Genomic DNA, 24,519 nt, shown 5'->3' on the forward strand with positions numbered 1-24,519 from the left:
TCCTGACTTGGGACAGGCGCAAAAATGCGGCGGGGTTAAACATGTTTTTTGAGATCTCAACCCTCCCCCTATACCTCTAGCCAATGTAAAAAAAAACAAACGTACAACAGTACGCACAGTAAAATTCAGTTTAAGAGAAGTCCGAGTCCGATGTCAGAATAAGAAACAAAAGAAAATAAACAAAATGACAATAATACATAAATAACAACAGACTACTAGCAGTTATTGACAAGCCAGCTCCAGACCTCAATTAAACTGATTGAAAGATTATGTCTTCATCATGTGAATATAAGGCACAATCCCTCCTGTTAGGGGTTTAGTATTATACCGTCATAGAATATATGAGAAGAACATAACCCGTGTCATGCCAACAACTGGTTTTAGAATAAATATGTTTAATTCCGATGCAAAGACCCTATAAGTGAATCAATATTAAAGCCAAAATATGCAATTTTTAATGACCTGACAACAGTATCGTAACTATATCCCTTCTTAATAAGTCTGTTTAAAGGTTTTGTTAGCTTTTGAGGTGAATACTGACATTTATGAATACTGACATTTATACAAAGTATGAATCATCCTGTAAAATTAAACAGTGTATAACTTACCTTAGAGCGTAGGCTATTATAGAACTGGGTTCTTGATCATAAACAACAGGGACTTACCTTAGATGGTAGGCTATTATAGAACTGGGTTCTTGATCATAAACAAGAGGAACTTACCTTAGAGCGTAGGCTATTATAGAACTTGGTTCTTCATCATAAACAAGAGGAACTTACCTTAGAGAGTAGGCTATTATAGAACTGGGTTCTTCATCATAAACAAGAGGAGCTTACCTTAGAGTATAGGCTATTATAGAACTGGGTTCTTGATCACAAACAACAGGAACTTACCTTAGAGCGTAGGCTATTATAGAACTGGATTCTTCATCATAAACAAGAGGAACTTACCTTAGAGCATAGGCTATTATAGAACTGGGTTCTTCATCATAAACAAGAGGAACTTACCTTAGAGCGTAGGCTATTATAGAACTGGGTTCTTCATCATAAACAAGAGGAACTTACCTTAGAGCGTAGGCTATTATAGAACTGGGTTCTTGGTCATAAACAACAACAGGAACTTTATAACAAGTTGGTAACAAATGATGCTCTCTACATTCACTGTATGAAAAAAATAAATATCATTGTAGAATCACACAAAATAAATCCCTCTAAAAATATACAAAATTTTAAAACTTTGAAAAAAAAAATCCTAGATTAGAAGCTGTTCTATTTGTTTAATTTAAAGATGCAACCAGCTGTAAATGCAGAACTTATTTCTTATTGGGAAACAAAATACAATGTTAGCCGACTCTCAAACAAAATACAATGTTAGCTGACTCTCAAACATTGATACCCCTATGCTATCATGAGTTTTTATTAAGATGCAATGTCAGACTTCTTGCTCAAGACAGACATCCTTGCTATATCTGATAACAAAAGTAACTAACCCCTCCCCAAAATAAAATTGTGGGAGAATTCAGGTGTAAACTGCTATACAGTAAGATTATTGGCCCCCTGTTCTAGTAACTTACAATGGAAATGGCAGGGGAGGTAACCCTGTCCCTGACAAAAAGTTGGTGAATGTTTTCTTCATGATTCCACTGATTCTTTCTACCTGCTGACTGTCTGTAAAATCATCTAAAAATAGACAAGGAAAAATAAACAAGAGGCTCCAAGTGTGTATCACTAACATGATCGTGTGTGAAATCATCTAAAAATAGACAGGGGAAAATAGACAGGGGAAAATAAACAAGAGGCTCCAAGTAGTGTGTATCATCAACCTGACTGTCTGTAAATTCCTCTAAAAATATACAGGGAAAATAAACAAGAGGCTCCAAGTAGTGTGCATCATTAACCTGATTGTGTGTGAAATCATCTAAAAATAGACAGGGGAAAATAGGCAGGGGAAAATAAACAAGAGGCTCCAAGTAGTGTGTATCATTAACCTGATTGTGTGTGAAATCATCTAAAAATAGACAGGGGAAAATAGACAGGGGAAAATAAACAAGAGGCTCCAAGTAGTGTGTATCATTAACCTGACTGTCTGTAAATTCCTCTAAAAATATACAGGGAAAATAAAACAAGAGGCTCCAAGTAGTGTGAATCATTAACCTGACTGTCTGTAAATTCCTCTAAAAATAGACAGGGAAAATAAACAAGAGGCTCCAAGTAGTGTGTATCATTAACCTGACTGTCTGTAAATTCCTCTAAAAATAGACAGGGGAAATTAAACAAGAGGCTTCAAGTGGTCTGTATCATTAACCTGACTGTCTGTGAAATCACCTTAAATAAAAAGGGTGAAATAGACAAGTGATCCGTGTCATTAACCTGACTATCTGTGAATTCTTGATGAAAATAAACCAGGAAAATAAACTAGAGGCTCCAAGTGGTCCATGTCAGGAACCTGACTGTCTATAAAATCATCTAAAAATAGACAGGGAAAAATTAACAAGAAACTTCAAGTGGTCTGTATCATTAACATGACTCTCAGTGAAATCATTTAAAAATAGACAGGGAAAAATTAACAAGAAACTTCAAGTGGTCTGTCTGTATCATTAAGGAAGTACACCACTAATTCATGGCCCCATTCCTTTCTATGTTAAATTCCTCAATTTCTAGCAGGCACAACTCTTTTGTCTTAATTTCAAATAAAGTGACAATCATTGCATGTCAAAGCAACACCTTATGATGTCTTGTACTGAAAAAAATCAACATACCTTTAATGGCATATAAGAGAGAACTGGTTCCCTGAACTTCGGATGTACAAAAAACAGGTACTTCAGATCTGACAAACAGGCAACATGTACCCTCCTTTTTAAGTTTCATGCAATTTATTATTATTCAAAATTATAAGTCAAAAAGTGTTCTACAATGATCACCAGTCATTCAGCTTTCATTTGAAATTAACAAAATATTCTACATAGTTTGAAAGTTACACCCATGCATAGGAACTATTTTCTGTTAAATATGTACTACTTTCTGGTATGTGCTTTCTGACCGGGCCCGAATTAGTGGTGTTACACCATAACATGACTCTCAGTGAAATCATCTAAAAATAGACAGGGCAAACTAAACAAGAGGTTTTAAGTGGTCTGTATTATTAACATGTATAATCATCTAAAAATAGACAGAGATGAAATAAACATGAGGCTCCATTGGTCTGTATCATTAATCTGACTGTCTGTGAAATCATCTTTAATTTACATTGCAGAATAAACAAAAGGCTCCAAGTGGTCTCTATCAATAACTTGACTTTCTGTGAAATGATTTGATCATAAACAAGAAACAGAATGGAAGTCACAAGCCTGAGCTCCCTAGATTCTTGTTTCATTAACCTATCTTACTTAAAGAAAAAGCACAATCCACCTATCGTTCATGCATCAGGACTTTAAAAAGTAGGGGTAGACAGCAGAAGTCCACCTGCTTCTCTGCTCTGCCATCTACTTCAGAATATTTTTATATGCAATAAAGAGTAAACAGCCTCCTGTTCTGGCCACTTGAAACTGCTACTGGAAAAGTTGTTCAATTAATTTTATATGTTCTACAATCAATACTTTTACATACCTACATACATGTATGAACAACTAAGTTGTATAATTAGTCACATGGGTATACAATGAACCATGTAAAAGCAGTTTAAATGAGAGATATGAACACAGATTTGGAATATAAAGGGACATAACTATGGAAAAAGTCAAAAGACGAGAACATCCTACTGACATAGACAGAGCAACACAAACCCCACCAGGGGTTTGATCTCAGTTGCTCCAGTAGGGTAGGCAGATCCTGCTCTAAATGTGGCACCTGTTTTATGAGTTTTCTGAAGTAACTATAACACATGTAGAAGGACTTACAATAACATGTTAGAAAGCACTGAACCAGGTAAAATAAGTATAGAGCCATCCTTACCCATTTTTTTAGTTACTTCCTTCCTTGTTTTGACTTTCTTATCTGTGTCTACTTTGTCTGTCTGGATTTCTACACCTACAGACAAACTGATAGGTACTGTATGAACATCACTAGGCTGAGAAGACGATTGCTGAGGCTGAGAGGAGGATTTCTGGGGCTGAGAGGAGGTTTGCTGAGGCTGCAAATCATTCACTGACAAGGCACTGGACTCAGTAGATATGTTTCCGGAGAGTTGTGATGGACTGTCCCTAGATTTTGCCTCTATGGTTACTGATTCTGTCTGTTGTCCTGACAGTGGTTTGTCTTGTGAAATAACACTTGATTTTCTTCCTTCTAAACCTTGATATAATTCAAAAGTTATTTATTTACACTAAATCATAAAAGCATACTGTGGATTCATTTTCTCCCATCTAAGTTGCAAAGGACAGCAACTATAAACATTATTATGAATTCAGAAATTATTGTGTGCAATTATTATTATGATTTTGTACGAATGGACAAAAAAGTGAGATTAATTATTGTGACTTAAGTAAAATCTGCATACAGATATATGTATCAGATGTCAGAATGCAATTTCTGATTATTGCGATACTTAACCAGTCGCATTAATAAAAACCTCGCAATATTTTCTGATTTTACAGTATCTAATCTGCACAAATATTCACATCTGTTTCCTTTCATTCCTATCATTTCAATGTAACCTGTAGAGTGTGTTATGCACATTGTTTAAGGGGTTTAAGTGCACAATTACACATTGTTTAAGGGATTACATCTGGGTAAGGGGAGATAACTCTTTACATTTAAATTAGTACTGTGTATGCTATAAACAGTTTCATCAATGCTTTTTATGGATCCATGTGAAACAGAACGATAAGTAGTTAGAAGCTAAGTGAATTTTTATGAAAACTGTTGGAGCAAATTAAGTGTGCCATTGATTTGTCACAGTTATTTCATGTAACCTATGTCTGTTCCATCAAGAATTTCATTTCTTTTTTTTCCATTCCTATGTTTAATGTACCCATTCAAATTTTCATGTGGTAGTCAAGCCTATATTTTTTGGTGACCCAGTGTTATATGATCAAGCAAAAGTGTGGAAAAAAGTAGTAGCCCAGCTCACATATTATAGGCTATAAGCTACTGATACCCTGCAAATTTCCAACCCTGCCATATGTAGAATTTGCAAAGGCCATATCAAACACACAAAAAAACACATTTTCATTTTAGCTGAGGATATTTCTTAACCTGATCATAAATTTGTATAAGTGCCTTTCCGAAGTAAGAAACATGTAGTACAGTGGTTGCTGTTGGTTGCAGTCTGTCATATTGTTTTTCATTTACCCGACTAGCAATATATATAACTAGAAATTTTTGAAATTCAATTCTAAGCAAACTCCCATTTCAATTTCCATGTATATACATTCTGAAGGCAAAATGCATGAAAAAATATAGGAAAATGGAAAATATTAAGCTAATTTTTACAATGATGCAATGTAAATTGTATCTAAGTTTGCTTATATGAACCCCCCAAAACAATATCTGACACAGATATAGAACAGAAGCAGAGCATGCTTAGCCATCACTAACACAATCCACTTTTACATATGACATGAAAACAAGCTGGATACAAAACAAATTCTAAGATGGTAGTGAAAGGAGGAAGATCAAGATGTCTACATATAGCCCTAAAATTAAAACTGTAATGTCCTGTCTTAAAGCATATATAAATTAGAGAATATTTGATTTTTACAGCACTCCAATTTCATTTTGCATGCAAATATACTCTATATACTAAAAGCATGAAATTTACAGGAAAGTAGACATTGTATACTGTACCCACAAATTAGAGAATAATTCATTTTACTCCACTCCCATTTCATTTAGCATGTACTCAATAATCTAAAATTATGCAATTTACAGGAAAAAGGACATAACTCAACTAATGATTACAGTGATGCATTGTATACTGTATCCAAGTTTGATTTAATACATGAACCATCCCAAAACAATGATACCAGAACAAAATATAGAATATAAGCAAAACATGCAAAGCCATTAATTACTGTGGATTCATTTATTTTAGTGACTAACACTTTTCGTGGATAAGTATTAGTAGTTTTTATTTTAGTTGATATTTGATTTCGCGGTCCCACAAAATATAATGAATCCCCAGTGTCTGCCACAATCACCATTACATTGATGAGAACAAAACATGATATAAAGCAAATATTAAGATGGCCCTTTTCAAGATAATTTGTGTGTAATATAAAAGTACTCAGATAATAAAACATGAACATCCTTGTTAAAATATGAAATCTTTTCTATGCATGAGCAAATGATCAGGCCAAAGTTGCTTTATTAAATTCCCCAAATTAACGACCAATTTTTTTTTTAATTTCAATACTTTAGGCAATGCTAATGAAATTAATTTTGTATTTTTCATAGATATAGGAAGATGTGGTATGAGTGCCAATGAGACAACTCTCCATCCAAGTAACAATTTATAAAAGTAAACCATTATAGGTCAAGGTACGGCCTTCAACACGGAGCATTGGCTCACACCGAACAGCAAGCTATAAAGGACCCCAAAAATTACTAGTGTAAAACCATTCAAACGGGAAAACCAACGGTCTAATCTATATAAAAACGAGAAAAGAGAAACACGTATGAACTACATAAACAGACGTCAACTACTGTACATCAGATTCCATGCATTTTTTCATATTTTAAATAATATTGATAAAGTTTATAACATCAAAATTTCACAGAATTTAAAGGCTAATATTGACTCTTTGTGAACCAACCTGAAAAGAAGGGGATAAAAGAGGGAATTCACCTTCATGCAAAGTGTGTAGTACTACATAGGGAGAAAAACAAGCATCAGATAATCTGTCACTGTGAGGTCCAATACCTGCTTCTAAACCTGGTGTCACACTGTAAATACCACTCTCTTCCAGGAAATCTGTAATGGCAAATGTCATTCTGTATATAAAGTGTTGTGGAAAATATATCACTGAACTGGGAAGGGAGATAACTCTTTAAATCAGTAAAGTATTTGTTTTTTCAAGCACTCATTTAAATAGAAGTAAATGGATCTGCGTAACTTAGAAGCTAAGAATTTATTTAAGTTGTTTGACACAAATGTTTGTGATTTTTAAAAGTTGTGTCCCCTTAACACAGGTGTATCTCCTTAAAGTCTTACAGATTATTTGAAATAGTGTCAACATCAACCCTTACCATACAGGTGAAACTAGCTATTTCTTTCATAATATTTATAGATTATCGTTGGTTATCTCCACGAGATTGATTTTCTCGCTAGACTCCGTTTTCATATCACTCGACTCCGCTGAGAAAGGAAATTATCAGTCAGCAAGATCAAAGGAAAAATTCGTAAAATAGCGATAATATCAAAATATTCATTATGAGTAAAACTAGTTAAAGATACATGTTTTTGTAATTTTCATTTCTAGCACAATACAGGTATTAGTATATATACAGAAGTAAAATATGTCAAAAACAAACAACTTACTTGACTGATTGATATTAATAGGATCTGTTATTGATGGTAAATCTGTAATAAACATTAAAACTCTAAATACTGAAGTTTGTCAATTGAGCGATAATTTTAAAACCATGCTGCTGAAAGTGGTGCTGACATGACCTGCAGGTAAATAAAACCTCTTAACACATAAGGAGGCTTGGTGATCAGATCCATGGTCATAGAAATAAGTGACTGTATAGAACCACTACTTCAGGCAAGGTCAGAAAGATCATAGTATTAGACTAAACAAAACAGTTCCTAGGTATATCTATAACTTTTTAAATAAGTAAAATATTTGGGTAACTATGGTATTAAATGAAAGCCTAAGAAATTTGGTTCACTGTAGAGCATTTGTTGAAAGTTATTTTTAATAATAAATTTGTTAATATGAAATTGAAATAGGAGTGTATATTTTGCCTGTTTTTCAGATCAGAAGTACCTTTTTTTGTACTATCACACTTTATGGTATATAAAATTAAAGGTATGCTAAATTTTTCAGCACAAGCCAGGAAAAGGTATTGTTTTGACATGAAATGATTGCCACTTTACTCGAACTTAAGACAACATAGCTTTGAATGCTTGAAATTGCAGAATAAACTAGAGGCTCTCAAGAGCCTGTGTCGCTCACCTGACTCTACTTTGGTTTTAGAAATCATGTAAAGATAGATAAAAATCATAACAGATACCCAAATAATGATTGAGGCCAAATTTTGATTAATATTGGTCCCGTTATTTAATAAAATATCCTGGTGGCCATCTTGAACAGTAAATCGGCAACAAAGTAGCAACACTTGGTCAGCACTTCATAAGGAACATTCATGCCATGTTTGGTTCCATTCCATTCAGTGGTACTCTAAAAGAAGACATTTGTATGTATTTCCCATAGGGTCCTATGTTAAACTAAGCCCCCCCCCCCTAGCGGCCATCTTGGATGATGGATCAACTGCAAAGTTACAACACTTGGTTAGCAACTCATAAGGAACATTCATGCTATGTTTGGTTCAATTCCATTCAGTGGTTCTCTAAAAGAAGACAATTGTATGTATTTACCATAGGGTCCTATGTTAAACTAAGTCCCCCGCTGTCGGCCATCTTGGATGATGGATCGGCTACAAAGTAACAACACTTGGTCAGAACCTCATAAGGAACATTCATGCCATGTTTGGTTTCATTCCATTCAGTGGTTCTCTAAAAGAAGACATTTTTATGTATTTCCCATAGGGTCCTATGTTAAACTAAGTCCCCCGCTGGCGGCCATCTTGGATGATGGACCGACTGCAAAGTAACAACACTTGGTCAGAACCTCATAAGGAACATTCATGCCATGTTTGGTTTCATTCCATTCAGTGGTTCTCTAAAAGAAGACATTTGTATGTATTTCCCATAGGGTCCTATGTTAAACTAAGTCCCCTGCTGGCGGCCATCTTGGATGATGGATCGGCTACAAAGTAACAACACTTGGTCAGCACCTCATAAGGAACATTCATGCCATGTTTGGTTTCATTCCATTCAGTGGTTCTCTAAAAGAAGACATTTGTATGTATTTCCCATAGGGTCCTATGTTAAACTAAGTTCCCCGATGGCGGACATCTTGGATGATGGATCGGCTACAAAGTAACAACACTTGGTCAGCACCTCATAAGGAACATTCATGCCATGTTTGGTTTCATTCCATTCAGTGGTTCTCTAAAAGAAGTCATTTGCATGCATTTCCCATAGGGTCCTATGTTAAACTAAGTCCCCGGCTGGCGGCCATCTTGGATGATGGATCGGCTACAAAGTAACAACACTTGGTGAGCACCTCATAAGGAACATTCATGCCATGTTTGGTTTCATTCCATTCAGTGGTTCTCTAAAAGAAGTCATTTGTATGCATTTCCCATAGGGTCCTATGTTAAACTAAGTCCCCCGCTGGCGGCCATCTTGGATGATGGATCGGCTACAAAGTAACAACACTTGGTCAGCACCTCATAAGGAACATTCATGCCATGTTTGGTTTCATTCCATTCAGTGGTTCTCTAGAAGAAGTTCAAAATGTAAAAAGTTAACGCCGATGACGGACGACGGACGACGGACGCCAAGTGATGAGAAAAGCTCACTTGGCCCTTCGGGCCAGGTGAGCTAAAAAACAGAAAGCAATGGGGTCATGCATAAATGGTTTTAAAGCTCATGTCAATTACCAATACAGAAGAGACTTCAGACTGACTAAATCATCTACAAACCTGCTGCTATAATTGGTAAACATGAAACATTGCATTAATTGTCATCCTTTTTATTCCAGACCTTGTGATAGATTACAAATTTGTCAATCAACTTTGCAGCAATTTATTTTCAATATTCTAATATAGTTAAGATATTCTTAGAGTGAGATAATAAATTTATTTTTCTAGTGAAAGTAGTGGAAATAAATCAATCATAAAAAATCAGATTGTTTACCACACCCTGGTAACATCCCAATTTTCCAGTCACTTTCAATACCTGCCAGGTCTTATATTTTCTCTCCTCTAAGGAGAACCACTTCAACCCCTTTAAAGAAAAGTCATGTCATATTTTCTGTCCTCAAAGAACCCACTTCAACCCCCTTTTTAAAGAAACAGCCATATGTTATATTTTCTCTCCTCTAAGGAGAACCCACTTCGACCCCCTTTAAGAAACAGCCCTGTCTTATGATATTATATATACTAGACCATACCAGCGACATCGCAGGTCCGTGACTGAATTAAAGAACTAACGCCTTATTTTTAGCATGGATTTTTAGAATTCGTATTGTCATTTGGTAAAGTCACGGTGATTATAAGGTGCACAGTTATTCCCTGTATAATGACGAAGTTCATGTGTGATCATTACCCGTGTTTATAGCAAATGCTGAATACACCGTTTGGTTGTGCGCCTGACATAGGCGGAACGTACAGATTAGGTAACAGGGATCAGGTAATTTTGTGACATATACTATTGGAAATCGGATTCGACCCGGAACTTGTTAATTATTGGTAATATTAATTATGTGGAAAACAAAAGGGCCTGGAATGGTGTAATTTTTAATCTACACCATTGTCCTATATTATTTATATATAAAGTTAAATACTGCGGGCAGTACGTAGACTGAGCATGCGCGAAAGCGTATAAGACACGGATAGATAACGTTCTCCAAATTTGGATATTTTCTCAAAAATTGGCATTTTCTGTGGAAAAAGATTGTTTCAAAGACAAATTTAGGAAGTACAAAACACTACATTTATACGTCATATCACAAATATTTCTGACTGTATGGTTTCAGAGGAGTTGCGGCTCAATGAAATCGGTCTCTTCCTTTAGTAGTATAGATACCTGATTTGTCTACAAAAACACCAGACCATGTCCTGTCCAAAACTGTTCTGTCGAGCTGAAAAATATGAATTATAACTTTAATAGATTTGGCATCATACAGGATATACCATCATTAATACTAGTTTTCATATATTTTGTTTGTTAAGGGAGATAAACATGTGTAACATCTATCAGTTTCATTTTACATGTATAATAAAGGAAAATCAGGAAATCATGTCTGATAAAAAAATGTGTATGGTTCATACTGTACATTCAGAAGTTTTTGCGATGTTTATAAAATAGGGATGGGAATTTATGAATAAAAAGAGTTGCTGGGTGTAAATCGATGAGACAGCAACCCAAAGACATTAACAATCAAAGATATCTAGAGGTCAACATATAGTCTTCAACAATAAATATGCTATGAATCATCATGAGTCTATGAAGCTATGAAACATCATGAGTCTATGAAGCTATGAATCATCATGAGTCTATGAAGCTATGAATCGTCATGAGTCTATGAAGCTATGAATCGTCATGAGTCTATGAAGCTATGAATCGTCATGAGTCTATGAAGCTATGAATCATCATGGCTCAATGAAGCTATGAATCATCATGAGTCTATGAACCTATGAATCCTCATGAGTCTATGAAGCTATGAATCGTCATGAGTCTATGAAGCTATGAAACATCATGAGTCTATGAAGCTATGAATCGTCATGAGTCTATGAAGCTATGAAAAGACATGAGTCTATGAAGCTATGAATCGTCATGAGTCTATGAAGCTATGAATCGTCATGAGTCTATGAAGCTATGAATCCTCATGAGTCTATGAAGCTATGAATCGTCATGAGTCTATGAAGCTATGAATCGTCATGGCTCAATGAAGCTATGAATCATCATGAGTCTATGAAGCTATGAATCCTCATGAGTCTATGAAGCTATAAATCATCATGACGCAATGAAGCTATGAATCATCATGTCTATGAAGCTATGAATCATCATGAGTCTATGAAGCTATGAATCAGTATGAGTCTATGAAGATATGAATCATCATGAGTCTATGAAGCTATGAATCATGAGTCTATGAAGCTATGAATCATCATGAATCAATGAAGCTATGAATCATCATGAGTCTATGAAGCTATGAATCGTCATGAGTCTATGAAGCTATGAATCATCATGAGTCTATGAAGCTATGAATAATTTAAACAGAAACTATTGAAAATCTGCCATCAACACCAAGTATCCAAATAACAAATAGGTAACTTAAGTTGCTGACTTGGGACAGACAAATGGATATGTAGGGAGGTAAAAACTAGTTTTTTAAGATTTAAAACCTCTCCCATTTAATCTCTACCATTAGACCAACAAATGACAACACAAAAGAACACATCAGCACTATAGTATACAATAACTGTATGTATGTAAGTTGTTAGTCCATCCCTTTCATATATCAACAGACAACAGAAGATCTGATATCATTCTAAGTCTTAAAGATAATGCTATAGCAGAATTCTGCTGCAGACAGAAACAACAGGTAGATATTTTATATAAAAAAATAAGAAGATGTGGTATGATTGCCAATGTGACAACTCTCCACAAGAGACCATATGACACAGAAATTAACAACTATAGGTCACCGTACGGCCTTCAACAATGACCAAAGCCCATACTACATAGTCAGCTATAAAAGGCCCTGAATATTCATTTGTTTTAGAACATTTCTTTACAAACAATGAAATGTTGATGTTTTACCTTGATTTCCTCTACAGGTTCTGATTCCAGCTGATCACATTCTAGTTTGTCTTGATCAACCTCTGTCTGAAGGTCTTGGAGAGTAGATGTAACATTTATTGGATTTATCTTTGAGCCTGGCCTATTATCTTCATGGGAATGTTTTGCACTATCTAGACCGATATTCAAATCTGATGAAGGTTCTCCAAATGATTTAGAAGTCGTTGGGTCTGTTTTGGTTTGAGTTTTTGTTTCTGTTTCAAAAACAGAAGATGCAATACTGTTTCTATCCCTTTGTATTCCAGTTTCTGGTTCTAAGACAGATTTGTCTCTTTGTGTTGTTATGGTTTCACTAAAAGAAGATGCTGATCCAAAACTACCCTGATTTTTATTAGACGATGAAGATACTATGATCTGGTCCCTTCTGTCATCACTAATTGGCAGGGAAGCAGAAGATTCTTTTTTCCTGAGTGTTTCATTGGTTGATGGAAGTGAGGTTGCAGAGTCTCTCTTTGGTTCTCCTGCTAAAGATCCTGTGTCTTTTTCCTTCTTTGACTGTGAAGTTCTGGTCTTTTTATGTTGAGAATACAGCTCTTGCATTCTTGCATAAAGAAATTAGACATTATAAAATAGAAGATTGAATACTACTACAACTGATCAAATTCCAAACAAATTTGAGGTTTATTTGACCCTAAAAACTCATAAAGAATATATGATTGTATGATACACAAATTGATAAAAACTCAAAACTGAAGACTTTAAATTGTTAATATTAGCTAAGACTTGGTGATTTAATTGACAAGTATCAATCAAATCATAAGGGAGATCAGCCTGTATTTATTTTTTTCAAAATGGAAGATACATTTTTCAAAACCATTTTGGCTTTTTTACGAGATCTCACATCTATTTGATGCAATTTCGTTGATGTACGAAGTTAGGAGAGTTTATATACTTACTTTGATCTCCAGTTTATATCAGCATCGGCCAGAAATCTCATCATCTTTAAAGAATCATCATATAGTGCAAAATACTCTGCCATGTTCTCTGTAAAAAAAATCATTATTTTTCACAATGGAACTAGATATATCTGTAACTAAATGCTGCATTTTCACATTAGCATCTAACTTAAGAATTAGTTGAAATGTCTTTATTTTCATGAACAAATAAGTTTTATAGTGCAAAATAGATATTCTTCACCCAGTAGTTAAGCATCAAGAATTTCAAAATCGATGACTTTAAATATGCCCGAGATCACCCCCAGGTTTTTCGTGGGGTTTGTGTTGCACAGTCTTTGGTTTTCTATGTTGTGTTTTGTATACTCTTGTTTGTCTTTTGATCATTTTATGTCTTTCACCATGGCGTTGTCTGTTTATTTTCGACTTATGAAATTGAATATCCCTTTGGTATCTTTCACCTCTCTGTTATACCCCATAGTAATGGAGGAATACATTACCTGTGTTTTCTTTTTCCTTTTTGGTGACCTCCAGTCTTCCTTTGTGGATCAATTCTTTTAATCTGTGTTTCTCACTCTGTCAAAAAATCAAAATCAATAGATATATTTAGTATTTGAAATATTCTGAAATTCTAATATTATATGACACAAATGAGAACTGTTAACTTTTTTGAAATATTCATACTGAAATATAAAAATAAGGAGATGTGGTATGATTGCCAATGAGACAAATTTCCACCAAAGCTCAAATGAAGTTAATGTAAGTAATTATAGGCAACTGTTCAGCCTTCAACAATGAGAAAACCCCATACCATATACATGCATGTAGTTGCTAACTTCTACATCATTTGAACTCCTTAGTGGATAGTTTTCTCATTGGCAATCATACCACATCTCCTTGTATTAGATACACCTTGAGGGTTTTAGTCCGAATATGTGAACCTAACTTACACCAAGGTATTATTGTCAATGTAGAATGATAGTTTTCAATAATTTAGAAGGGGGTCTTTCAGCAATTTAATCATATATTATAGAAAAGCATGATAAATGCATGGTATCTAATTTTATTTAACAACATCTTGGTATAAATTTCTATATAGGTCCAGTGTAATCCAACCCATCCTTAAAACTGTACTCCACATGAATGTCAGTACAAAGACCTTGTCCTAAATCTAGAACATCCATCAGAAACAAGAAGTTTAGGATATTTTTTGTACACTTTAAGTATCAAATAACCTGGAGTAACTATTTCCTATTTCATAGTACATGTCTTAGTATTACCTCCAACATATTAGTAAGATCAACAATCATCTTTGACAGGTCATCACTTGATGAGTTTATCGTAACCAACTGTTCCAATATACCACTGTACATTTCTAATCCTCTACAAAAATAGAAAAATATAATTAATACTAAGTATTTGTTACAAACCTTCTAATTTACACTGTATTTACATTTATGACAGAAAATAAAATTCTCTGGAAGAATATTGAAAAAGGATGCAAAAAACATGCCTACATATTGTCTATAAGTCATTGGAGAAACAGATACCATCACTCCACATTTGAATATTAAATTTTATATATCTAAAAGGTTGACAAGTCTTAAAGTTTAGATTAAAAAATTAAATTGTCTTTAAAAGTGGAAAAATATTGTGTCACACTCAACGTATTGGACAAATTTATAATCATAAAACAGATTTTACAACATTAAATCAGAAGACCACATCTATTTTTATTTTTCTCCTATAACTTTGAATATTTTTTTCTCTTGATATATAATCAGCCACACTTGTATGGTGTATTATAAAATCTTAAGCTGTTTAAATATTTATTTAAGAAAGTTATATATCACTTGGTTTTGGAATACTATTTGTTTTAATCTCAAATTATAATGTTATTCTCATATCAAATGTTTATGCTCTTCTGGGCCCTAAATTGGATAATTAATACTGTTCTTCTTCTATAGATATGTACCTTCTTTCAACTGATCTCATGCTGTCCCTGAGAGTTGTCCACTGGTATAACAGGACTTTGGAATCAAGGGAGATAACACTTGGTGGGAGTACTATTTCTTTCTTTATCACTGGCATGTACCTGTTCAAAATATTAAAAAACTTTTAATAGTAACATTGAAATAGATGTGCCTTCAATCATCCTGCTAAAATTTGATATACATGTACAGTACGTACATTTATTATGATATAAAATACACCTTATCCCTATTTGTCCACCATTACTGGACATCACAAAGGTTCCCGTAAATTTTTGTCGTCATAATAGAAAATATCTGATGCCACAATGGAAAAGTGATTATTGTATGACGTCAACAGTTCAAGAGGCGCACATTCTCGGGTCAAGCATAGAAGACTTCCAAATAGTGATAAGGTCTATTTATGCACAAATTTTTGTCAGTAAATCATAATAAAGCAACAGAATTTCTTGAAAATCTTAATTGAAAGAAAATTTCAATTTTGTAAAGGCTTAAATAGAGAAAGGTATCACCTGCTGTCTCCAAATAATTAACTGTAAAGTGCTTTATTTTAGCAGTGTTTAAATTTCACAATTTCTAGGGTCAAACTTGTTTTGAGAGGTTTTATTTTCACCATTTTTTTCCTATCACATGAAGGGCATATTTTTCCAAATAATTTCATTTGCAAAATTAGCAAAATATTTTTATCACAAAAAAATTCCCTATTCGCAGTACAATAAGCAGAAATAAAAAAAGTCTATGTTTTGGTATGGAAAATCCCAAAAATTACAGAAGCTCCAAGTTTGAAATATTTTGAGTTTATATTCACGTTATTTTTCTGCCATGTAGATGAATCATATAAATTTATCATATACTTAGTAGGAAATACATGTAAATTTTATGTGTAATACGATCAATGGCAATTGTGCTGTATCAGCCATCCATGATGATATCGATATCAGTCACAGTTGCAATGGCTTTATCACACCCTTAATCTGCATGACATTACGTCATCGACATCAGTCACCGTTGTAAAGGCTTTATCAAACCCCTAATCTGTATGAAATCACGTATCATGAAAAAAACATCTACTTGAGATATATAATAAAGTGTATATGATATGGCTTTTTCAATATCACACACCATATCAACCCTCAATCAATATAATCGCTCGAGCAGAGCTCTTGGGATTATATTGGAGTCTTGGGTTGATACGAATGTGATATTGAAAAAGCCATATAATATTCTCTATATATCGCCCCTGAAAATTGTTTATTAGGTGTTTTTATCAGATAGCATATACATGATATAATTTCTGTAATACATACTTGAATGTAGCCACGATATTCCGTCTCCCGAAGTACTGACTAAAACTATGATGTAAGGAATGACAACAAGGATCTGGCCCCATACGTCTCGTGAACGTGTTCACATAAAATCTTAATTCTAAAAATTTGGCAAACGACAAACTCCATGTATCATTACTCATGGCTGCTAAGGGAGTCGCCTGAAAAACAAAATGATTAAAAAATAACTTGAGGTGTCACTAAACATGGCTGCTAAAGTAGTCGCCTTAAAAAAGATTAATTCTAATATGTCAGCCTCTTTCTCACGGACATAGCAACATACAAAATGAAGAAAACAAAAATGAATAGTGACAAATTTCCAAAAATAAAATGATTAACAACTAACCTATGGGTCACTACACACATGGTTGTTTTGGCTCGACATGAAAAACAAAAATCTCATTATTAACCTTTAACTTCAGGTTTGCTACTCACACTTATCAAGGATGTTGTCTGAAACACAACAGAAACTGTAGTAATCACAGTAACCTTATAACTTCAATCTTTAACATAATTTCACAAAGACTTATTATTCAAATTCATGTATAACGTGTGACACTAGTGCAGAGGGAAGGCATACCCTTAAGGAGCATATGATTTCACCAAGACTTGTCTTGCTCAATCTTAGTTTTATTGTGTAGTGTTTTGTGACCTTTGTCTTTTCAATGTTTTTCTTTTGGCCATGATGTTGTCTATTTTTCTTTTAAAATTCTAGGACAATGCCAGTTTGAACTGGTTACCTGTCTACACTTGCGGCACCAGTTCCACATCATAATGTCTTTATCTCCTCCTGGTACACAGTTAGATAACTTCCTCAGTGATATAAATATAGATCCATGGCCATGAACTATTCTCCTGACATGATCTAGTAATGGTACTTCACAGTTCTCTGATGGACACATGTATGGCTGGCAACAGTAGGATTCCCTGGAATAAAAACAAGGCAGATAATTAATGCACCTGTCCTAAGTCAGGAACCTGTTGTTTAGTGGTTCTCGTTTGTTGGTGTGGTTCATAAGTGTTTCTCGTTTCTCGTTTTTTATATAGATTAGACCGTTGGTTTTCCTGTTTGAATTGTTTTACACTAGTCATTTTGGGGCCCTTTATACATGTAGCTTGCTGTTTGGTGTGAGCCAATGCTCCGTGTTGAATGCCATACTTTGACATATATTTGTTAACTTTTTATATATTGTGACTTGGATGGAGAGATGTCTGATTGGCACTCATACCACATCTTCTTATTTAAACATGTAAGACTGGCAGCAATAGGATTCTCTGGAATAAAACTATGGAGATAACTAATAGACAAATGTATGGCTGGCAACAGTTGGATTCCCTGGAATAAAAACAAGGGAGATAACTCATGGACAAATGTATGGCTGGCAACAGAAGAATTCCCTGGAATAAAAACAAGGGAGTTAACTAATGGACAAATGTATGGCTGGCAACAGTAAGATTCCCTGGAATAAAAACAAGGGAGATAACTAATAGAAAAATGTATGGCTGGCAACAGTTGGATTCCCTGGAATAAAAACAATGGAGATAACTGATGGACAAATGTATGGCTGGTAACAGAAGAATTCCCTGGAATAAAAACAAGGGAGTTAACTAATGGACACATGTAAGGCTGGCAACAGTAAGATTCCCTGGAATAAAAACAAGGGAGATAACTAATGGACACATGTTTCCCAGATCAATTTCATATATTTATTCTTTTTTCCTTACACTTCAACAAATCAAGGCTATCTTTCTTAATTTTTCATTTGAGGGACTTAAAATATACCTGAAGTTACAGAGAGAGATTTAGATACCAAAGAAATCTTTCTACTTACCTGAAACAGAACTTTTCTAGGAATCCACCCAAAGTCATATCTTGTCCACTATAGAAGGGCATTGATACAAGTCTGAAATATAAAGTATAGAATGGCATTGATACAAGTCTGAAATATTAAGTATAGAATGGCATTGACACAAGTCTGAAATATAAAGTATAGAATGGCATTGATACAAGTCTAAAATATAAAGTATAGAATGGCATTGACACAAGTCTGAAATATAAAGTGTAGAATAGCATTGACACAAGTCTGAAATATAAAGTATAGAATGGCATTGATACAAGTCTGAAATGTAAAGTATAGAATGGCATTGATACAAGTCTGAAATATAAAGTATAGAATGGCATTGACACAAGTCTGAAATATAAAGTATAGAATGGCATTGACACAAGTCTGAAATATAGAGTATAGAAGGGCATTGATACAAGTCTGAAATATAAAGTATAGAAGGGCATTGACACAAGTCTGAAATATAAAGTATAGAAGGGCATTGATAGAAGGGCATTGACACAAGTCTGAAATATAGAGTATAGAAGGGCATTGACACAAGTCTGAAATATAAAGTATAGAAGGGCATTGATAGAAAGGTATTGACACAAGTCTGAAATGTAAAGTATAGAATGGCATTAACACAAGTCTGAAATGTAGAGCATCAACATTATTATAATTGTATAAAAATACAAAACTAAACAAAACATATCGAATATCATTAGAATCATTTACACATGCACAACATAACTTAGCATCTTGAATAATTCAGACGTTCTATTCTGTCTTATACAGAGCTGTATTTTTTCAAAATTTGTTATACACAATATTTTTATATTGTTACCCATTTTCCTCTATAACTCATTCCATCATTCCAAAATCAAACAGCTGCCCAAACTTCATTTCTCCATTTAAACATTACATCTTACTGTGAAGGAACACATGAATTGGGTTTATTTTAAGTTCTCTAACATATTACTGTGGAGGAACACATGGATTGAGTTTGTTTTGAGTTCTCTAACATACTCACTGTGGAGGAACACATGGATTTAGTTTGTTTTGAGTTCTCTAACATACTTACTGTGGAGGAACACATGAATTGGGCTTGTTTTAAGTTGTCTTGACATAATTACTGTGAAGGAACAAATGAACTGAGTTTGTTTTGAGTTGTCTGACATACTTACTGTTGAGGAACACATGGGTTGGGTTTGTTTTCAGTTGTCTGACATACTTACTGTTGAGGAACATATGGGTTGGGTTTGTTTTAAGTTGTCCGACATACTAACTGGTGAGGAACACATGGGTTGGGTTTGTTTTAAGTTGTCTGACATACTTACTTTGGAAGAACACATGGATTGAGTTTGTTTTGAGTTCTCTAACATTGTGGGAGAACACATGAATTTGGTTAGTTTTGAGTTGTCTGACAAATCATGGAGGAACACATGAATTTGGGTAGTTAGTTGAGTTTTTTCTGAATTACTTTAAATACTGTTGAAAAAAATGTGGATTTTAAGTTTGTTAAGTTTCTTCTGAGTTACTTACTGTTGAAAAACATATGGATTTTAAGATTTTTAAGTTTCTTCTGAGTTACTTACTGAGGAAGAACATATGGTTTTGGATAATTTGTTGACTGTTCTCATAAGAACTCAAATTTGAGAAACACATTGGTTTAGAGAGATTGTTGAGTTCTCTCTGAGGCACTTACAATGGAGGAACACATGTGGCAGGATGATTTGAGCTACTCAATGTTACCTTTGAGGAACACATAAATTAGGATAGTTTGTTGATTTCTCTTTGAGGTTCTTACTAAGAAGGAACACATTGGTTTGTATAGTGTTTTGAGTTTTCTCTGAGGTACTTACTGTGGAGGAACACATGGATTTGGATAGTTTGTTGAGTTCTCGGAGTGACTACTCAATAACACCATAAACTTCTGATGATTACTATAGTCTAAACAGTCAACCTAAAAAATAAAGAATAAGTGTTTCATGAAATTTAAGAATAAATGTTCCATAAAATATAAGAATAAATGTTCCTTGAAATATAAGAATAAGGTTTTGATGGTTATTTGCAATTTTTCCTTTTTCAGACTGTTAATCAAATCAACAACAAATTCAACAGATTTAATTTACACTTTTAAAAAATGTAATTGTCAATTAACTTTTATAATTACTTTGATGCAACCAATTCAAGATGTCAACCAATTTAATTTAACATTTCATTCACAGTGTGTATTTACAACATGAAATTGTTTTTCTCTGCTTAAAACAGTTCCATAACTTTCTTTTCAAAGATGTAAAAATTTCCAACTTAAATGATCAATAAAGAAAAACATAAATTACTCCACTGATCATTTATTAATCACATAGCATGGTAATTTCACAGTATGTATATACAATGTAAACTTTTAACCATAGTAACTTACCCCTGGTGTTGTCTTTTCTGTGACTTGATGTGTGTCAGGTTTATCTGCTTCAGAAACAGCAGCTCTTGGTCGTAATTGAATTCTGCCACCTCTAGCTCTGAAATCTGCTATCAGATGCTACATATATAAAACAGAGATCAGGTCACAGTGACAAATATAGGTACACATGAAGAGTGTCACTAGTAGAACAGAAACTGTTCACTGCTGGGGGGGATCATTAGCAAACACTGAAAATTAAACTGTAATGTCATAGACAAATATTGTCTAACATGAAACAACGGAAAAATATACATGATTGTTTTGGAAGGGATAATTCTTTTTTTTTTCAACAAATATTCCTTACAGTATCTCAGAGCTAGTGTCTAAAAACATAATGTAAAGTCCTGTTAATCAACATCAACAGACAGTTGGAAATTGCTGGCTGGTGTACATACCTGTAAATTCTTATCTTTCAGGGATCCAGTAATCTGTGTAAGAATCAATGGGTGTGGCTCCTTAATTTCAATATCTGACCATGGTGAAGCTGGTTTGGGTGGGCAGTACGTCTCCACTAGTTGTTTCTTTTTCTCCCTGTATGCTACAGGCTCAAAATACTTGGACCAGAACAAATCGTCTTTGAAAAAGTTTCTAACAATTGATCTTGATCCAAATTCTGTTTCTAAATATGGCAGTTCAAATTTTATATACGGCGACGTTGACAGAAGTATCTCTGCAAGAGTTTTTTTAAACTTTGCACAGCGTTTTTGTGTTTTTGCTTGAAGAGTGACAGAACTATAAAAGATTGCATCATCCTGATTTTTCTGGTACATATAAAGAGGATCAGACTGATCATTCAGGGGAATTAACCCAGTTGATTGTTGTCTTTTTATTTTTTGCTGACCTTCATCAACTTTTAAGGTCATATTATGTAAATTGGTCTTACAATTATCACCTACTGCTACAAAGGAACCAACATTTTCAGTATGGTCAAATTTCCTTTTGTTATACTCATTCTGATTTGCCACCACCAAATTTTCAGGTGTATTACTTTTCGACAAATTGTCTTGCGTATTTATGTCCCCTTTCTTAATGTCTGTTTTACTTGTTGAAATATTTTCACCACTTGAATCACTTTCTCCTATATCAAAAACAGGTCTATCCAAGGTCGTTTCTGGCTGATTGTTATCCTTTCCCAGATGATCAGTACTTGGTTCATTTCTATCGTTATTTCTAATATTGTCCTTGTTGGTATACTCCGAGTCTAATTTTAACAAATTTACCCCAGATTTAGAATCCTGTAAATAGTCGGACACTTTAACAGAAGTTTTTTCTTCTGTAAAGTTAATCACAGAATCAGATTCCATTAAACTGTCGTCTGCTCGCGAATCTGGCATAGCAAATTCATCCATACAATATGACATCTCTAGCTGAGAATTATAACATGCAGTTATCATCAGTTTTACAACCTTTTTAATCTGAAGAGAAAAGATGCATAAAGTTTTTGAATAATATATTTATTCTTCATACCTTGGGGAGATATGAAAATTTGTTTATGCAAGGTAAGTTGTACTTCCCCCGGAGAGCCTCTTTTTATATTTTTACTTTCATAGTCAGCTACTAAAGTCAGAATTTGCAGGTACATAAAAACGTACATGCCATTTCTCATATCCTATCGAATTTATCATAACATGAAAATCAATTTTTAATTATTTATTGTATGATAAGTTTTTTCCTTATAAGCCCAAAATAAGGTTTAAAACAATATTGATAATGACTTCCTAGCATAAAAAACATTGAAACATTCTAAACAGTGTTATCGCACCGCCGGTAAATTATCACGTTGTGATTGGTTTAACGCCGTCATGTGGTGACCCCCTATGGATCCGTAAGGGGCTAGTAAATTTCATAGGGGGTTCATGACGTCACGTCTACTGTTAACAGTGACGTCATCTATTAATGTTGTTGTGTTTTATTGTTTATTTCTCTACAAAACACAGCGGAAAAAAGTCTCGCGGGCGAAACATTCGTTATACGGTTAACTACTGACCCCCTACTGACCATAGAGGGTGAATAAAATCCATAGGAGATTTGGCCTTCGGCCTCACCCCCTATGAATTTTACTAACCCTCTATGGATCCGTAGGGGGTCAGTAGCGAACCATATAACTTATATTATGTTCCACAAGGTAGACACTATCTTCAGAGAGGAAACAATGTTGGTTCAACTTTATGTTGAGTAGTTACAAGCAATAAAATATTTCTTCATCTTTCAAAATCTACAAACAGCGGAATATATTTATCATATGATTTATCATCCTGAACATGCATGAAATATTTCCCACTGGACATTAAGCAACCAATAATCAATCAATCAATCATATGATTTACATTATTGATTAGAAATACTTAACTATTAGTCTTGTGTGTTTTTCAAATTTTGGTTCATTTGTATGTTTTGGAGTTTAGTGTGACGTCCATGTTCACTAAACTAGTACACATTTTTGTTTAGGGGCCAGCTGTAGCCCGCCTCCGGGTGCGGTATTTTCTAGCTGTGTTGAAGACCCATTGGTGGCCTTGGGCTGTTTTCTGCTCTTTGGTCGGGTTATTGTCTCATTGACACATTCCTCATTTCCATTCTCTATTCTGTTTAGTATCATTGGTTAAAATGGCTGTTTGTTTTTGAAAAGAACTTACTATGCGGTATGGGTTTTGATTATGTTGAAGGCCGTACTGTGACCTATAGTTATTTACTTCAATGTCATTTGGTTTATGGTGGAGAGTTGTCTCATTGGCAATGATATCACATCTTCTTATTTCTAAATATTTTCTAAACTACTTTTGATAATAAGAATGGACCCTTGAATTCATAGCTTACGGTCATAAAACTTTTGAGTAATATTATCATACTCAGACTCAGAAATCAACCAATCAAAACAATGGTTTTGGTGTTTCAAGCACAAAATTTGGTACTCTGAATACTGAGTACTGAGTTAAAAGTAAAATAACAAAAATACCAAACTCCAAGGAAAATTCAAAATGGAAAGTCCCTAATCAAATGGCAAAATTAAAAGTTCAAACACATCAAACGAATGGAAAACAACTGTCATATTCTTGACTTGGTACAGGCATTTCCTTATGTAGAAAATGGTGGATTAAACCTGGTTTTATAGCTAGCTAAACCTCTCATTTGTATGACAGTCGCATAAAATTCCATTATATTGACAATAATGTGTGTAAAGATTTATAACTGTAAGGCCTGCAAGTCACACATACAAAATAGGTAAACATTATTTACAATAGACATAAACTGGACATCAATAAACTCTAAGTAAAAAGGTGAAAAATTTGATTTATCACATAATTGTTATTTATTACATTTTACAATTTGCAGGGATAAAATTGGTATTTGATGGTCACAAATATCTGTTTACTGTGTCTCCTGAAGTGTCACCAGTAAACTTAATTTGTGACCATCAAATTGCCAATTGATGCT

General features: G+C 34.0%; 1 protein-coding gene across 4 annotated transcripts in view; it reads right to left on the minus strand.

Moving 5' to 3' along the window:
* Nucleotides 1-24,519, minus strand: part of LOC127736764 (1-phosphatidylinositol 3-phosphate 5-kinase-like) — an 83,062-nt gene that overhangs the window by 16,005 nt on the left and 42,538 nt on the right. For 3 of the 4 annotated variants that reach the window (XM_052247355.1, XM_052247354.1, XM_052247357.1), the window contains 17 exons: nucleotides 21,483-22,502; nucleotides 21,049-21,165; nucleotides 20,486-20,586; nucleotides 18,633-18,704; nucleotides 17,541-17,727; nucleotides 16,783-16,961; nucleotides 15,460-15,579; nucleotides 14,765-14,867; nucleotides 13,985-14,060; nucleotides 13,488-13,575; nucleotides 12,553-13,132; nucleotides 10,816-10,870; nucleotides 7,477-7,518; nucleotides 6,784-6,909; nucleotides 3,951-4,289; nucleotides 1,574-1,679; nucleotides 1,065-1,160 (listed from right to left, as the gene is read on the minus strand). In XM_052247355.1, the coding sequence (XP_052103315.1) occupies nucleotides 1,065-1,160; nucleotides 1,574-1,679; nucleotides 3,951-4,289; nucleotides 6,784-6,909; nucleotides 7,477-7,518; nucleotides 10,816-10,870; nucleotides 12,553-13,132; nucleotides 13,488-13,575; nucleotides 13,985-14,060; nucleotides 14,765-14,867; nucleotides 15,460-15,579; nucleotides 16,783-16,961; nucleotides 17,541-17,727; nucleotides 18,633-18,704; nucleotides 20,486-20,586; nucleotides 21,049-21,165; nucleotides 21,483-22,502 (3,407 nt within the window). The remainder of the gene's footprint in view (nucleotides 1-1,064; nucleotides 1,161-1,573; nucleotides 1,680-3,950; nucleotides 4,290-6,783; nucleotides 6,910-7,476; nucleotides 7,519-10,815; nucleotides 10,871-12,552; nucleotides 13,133-13,487; nucleotides 13,576-13,984; nucleotides 14,061-14,764; nucleotides 14,868-15,459; nucleotides 15,580-16,782; nucleotides 16,962-17,540; nucleotides 17,728-18,632; nucleotides 18,705-20,485; nucleotides 20,587-21,048; nucleotides 21,166-21,482; nucleotides 22,503-24,519) is intronic. The other variant, XM_052247356.1, reaches the window with a different exon arrangement.

This window comes from Mytilus californianus, unplaced genomic scaffold (genome assembly GCF_021869535.1).
Source record: "Mytilus californianus isolate M0D057914Y unplaced genomic scaffold, xbMytCali1.0.p SCAF_36, whole genome shotgun sequence".
Taxonomy (NCBI): Eukaryota; Metazoa; Mollusca; class Bivalvia; order Mytilida; family Mytilidae; genus Mytilus; species Mytilus californianus.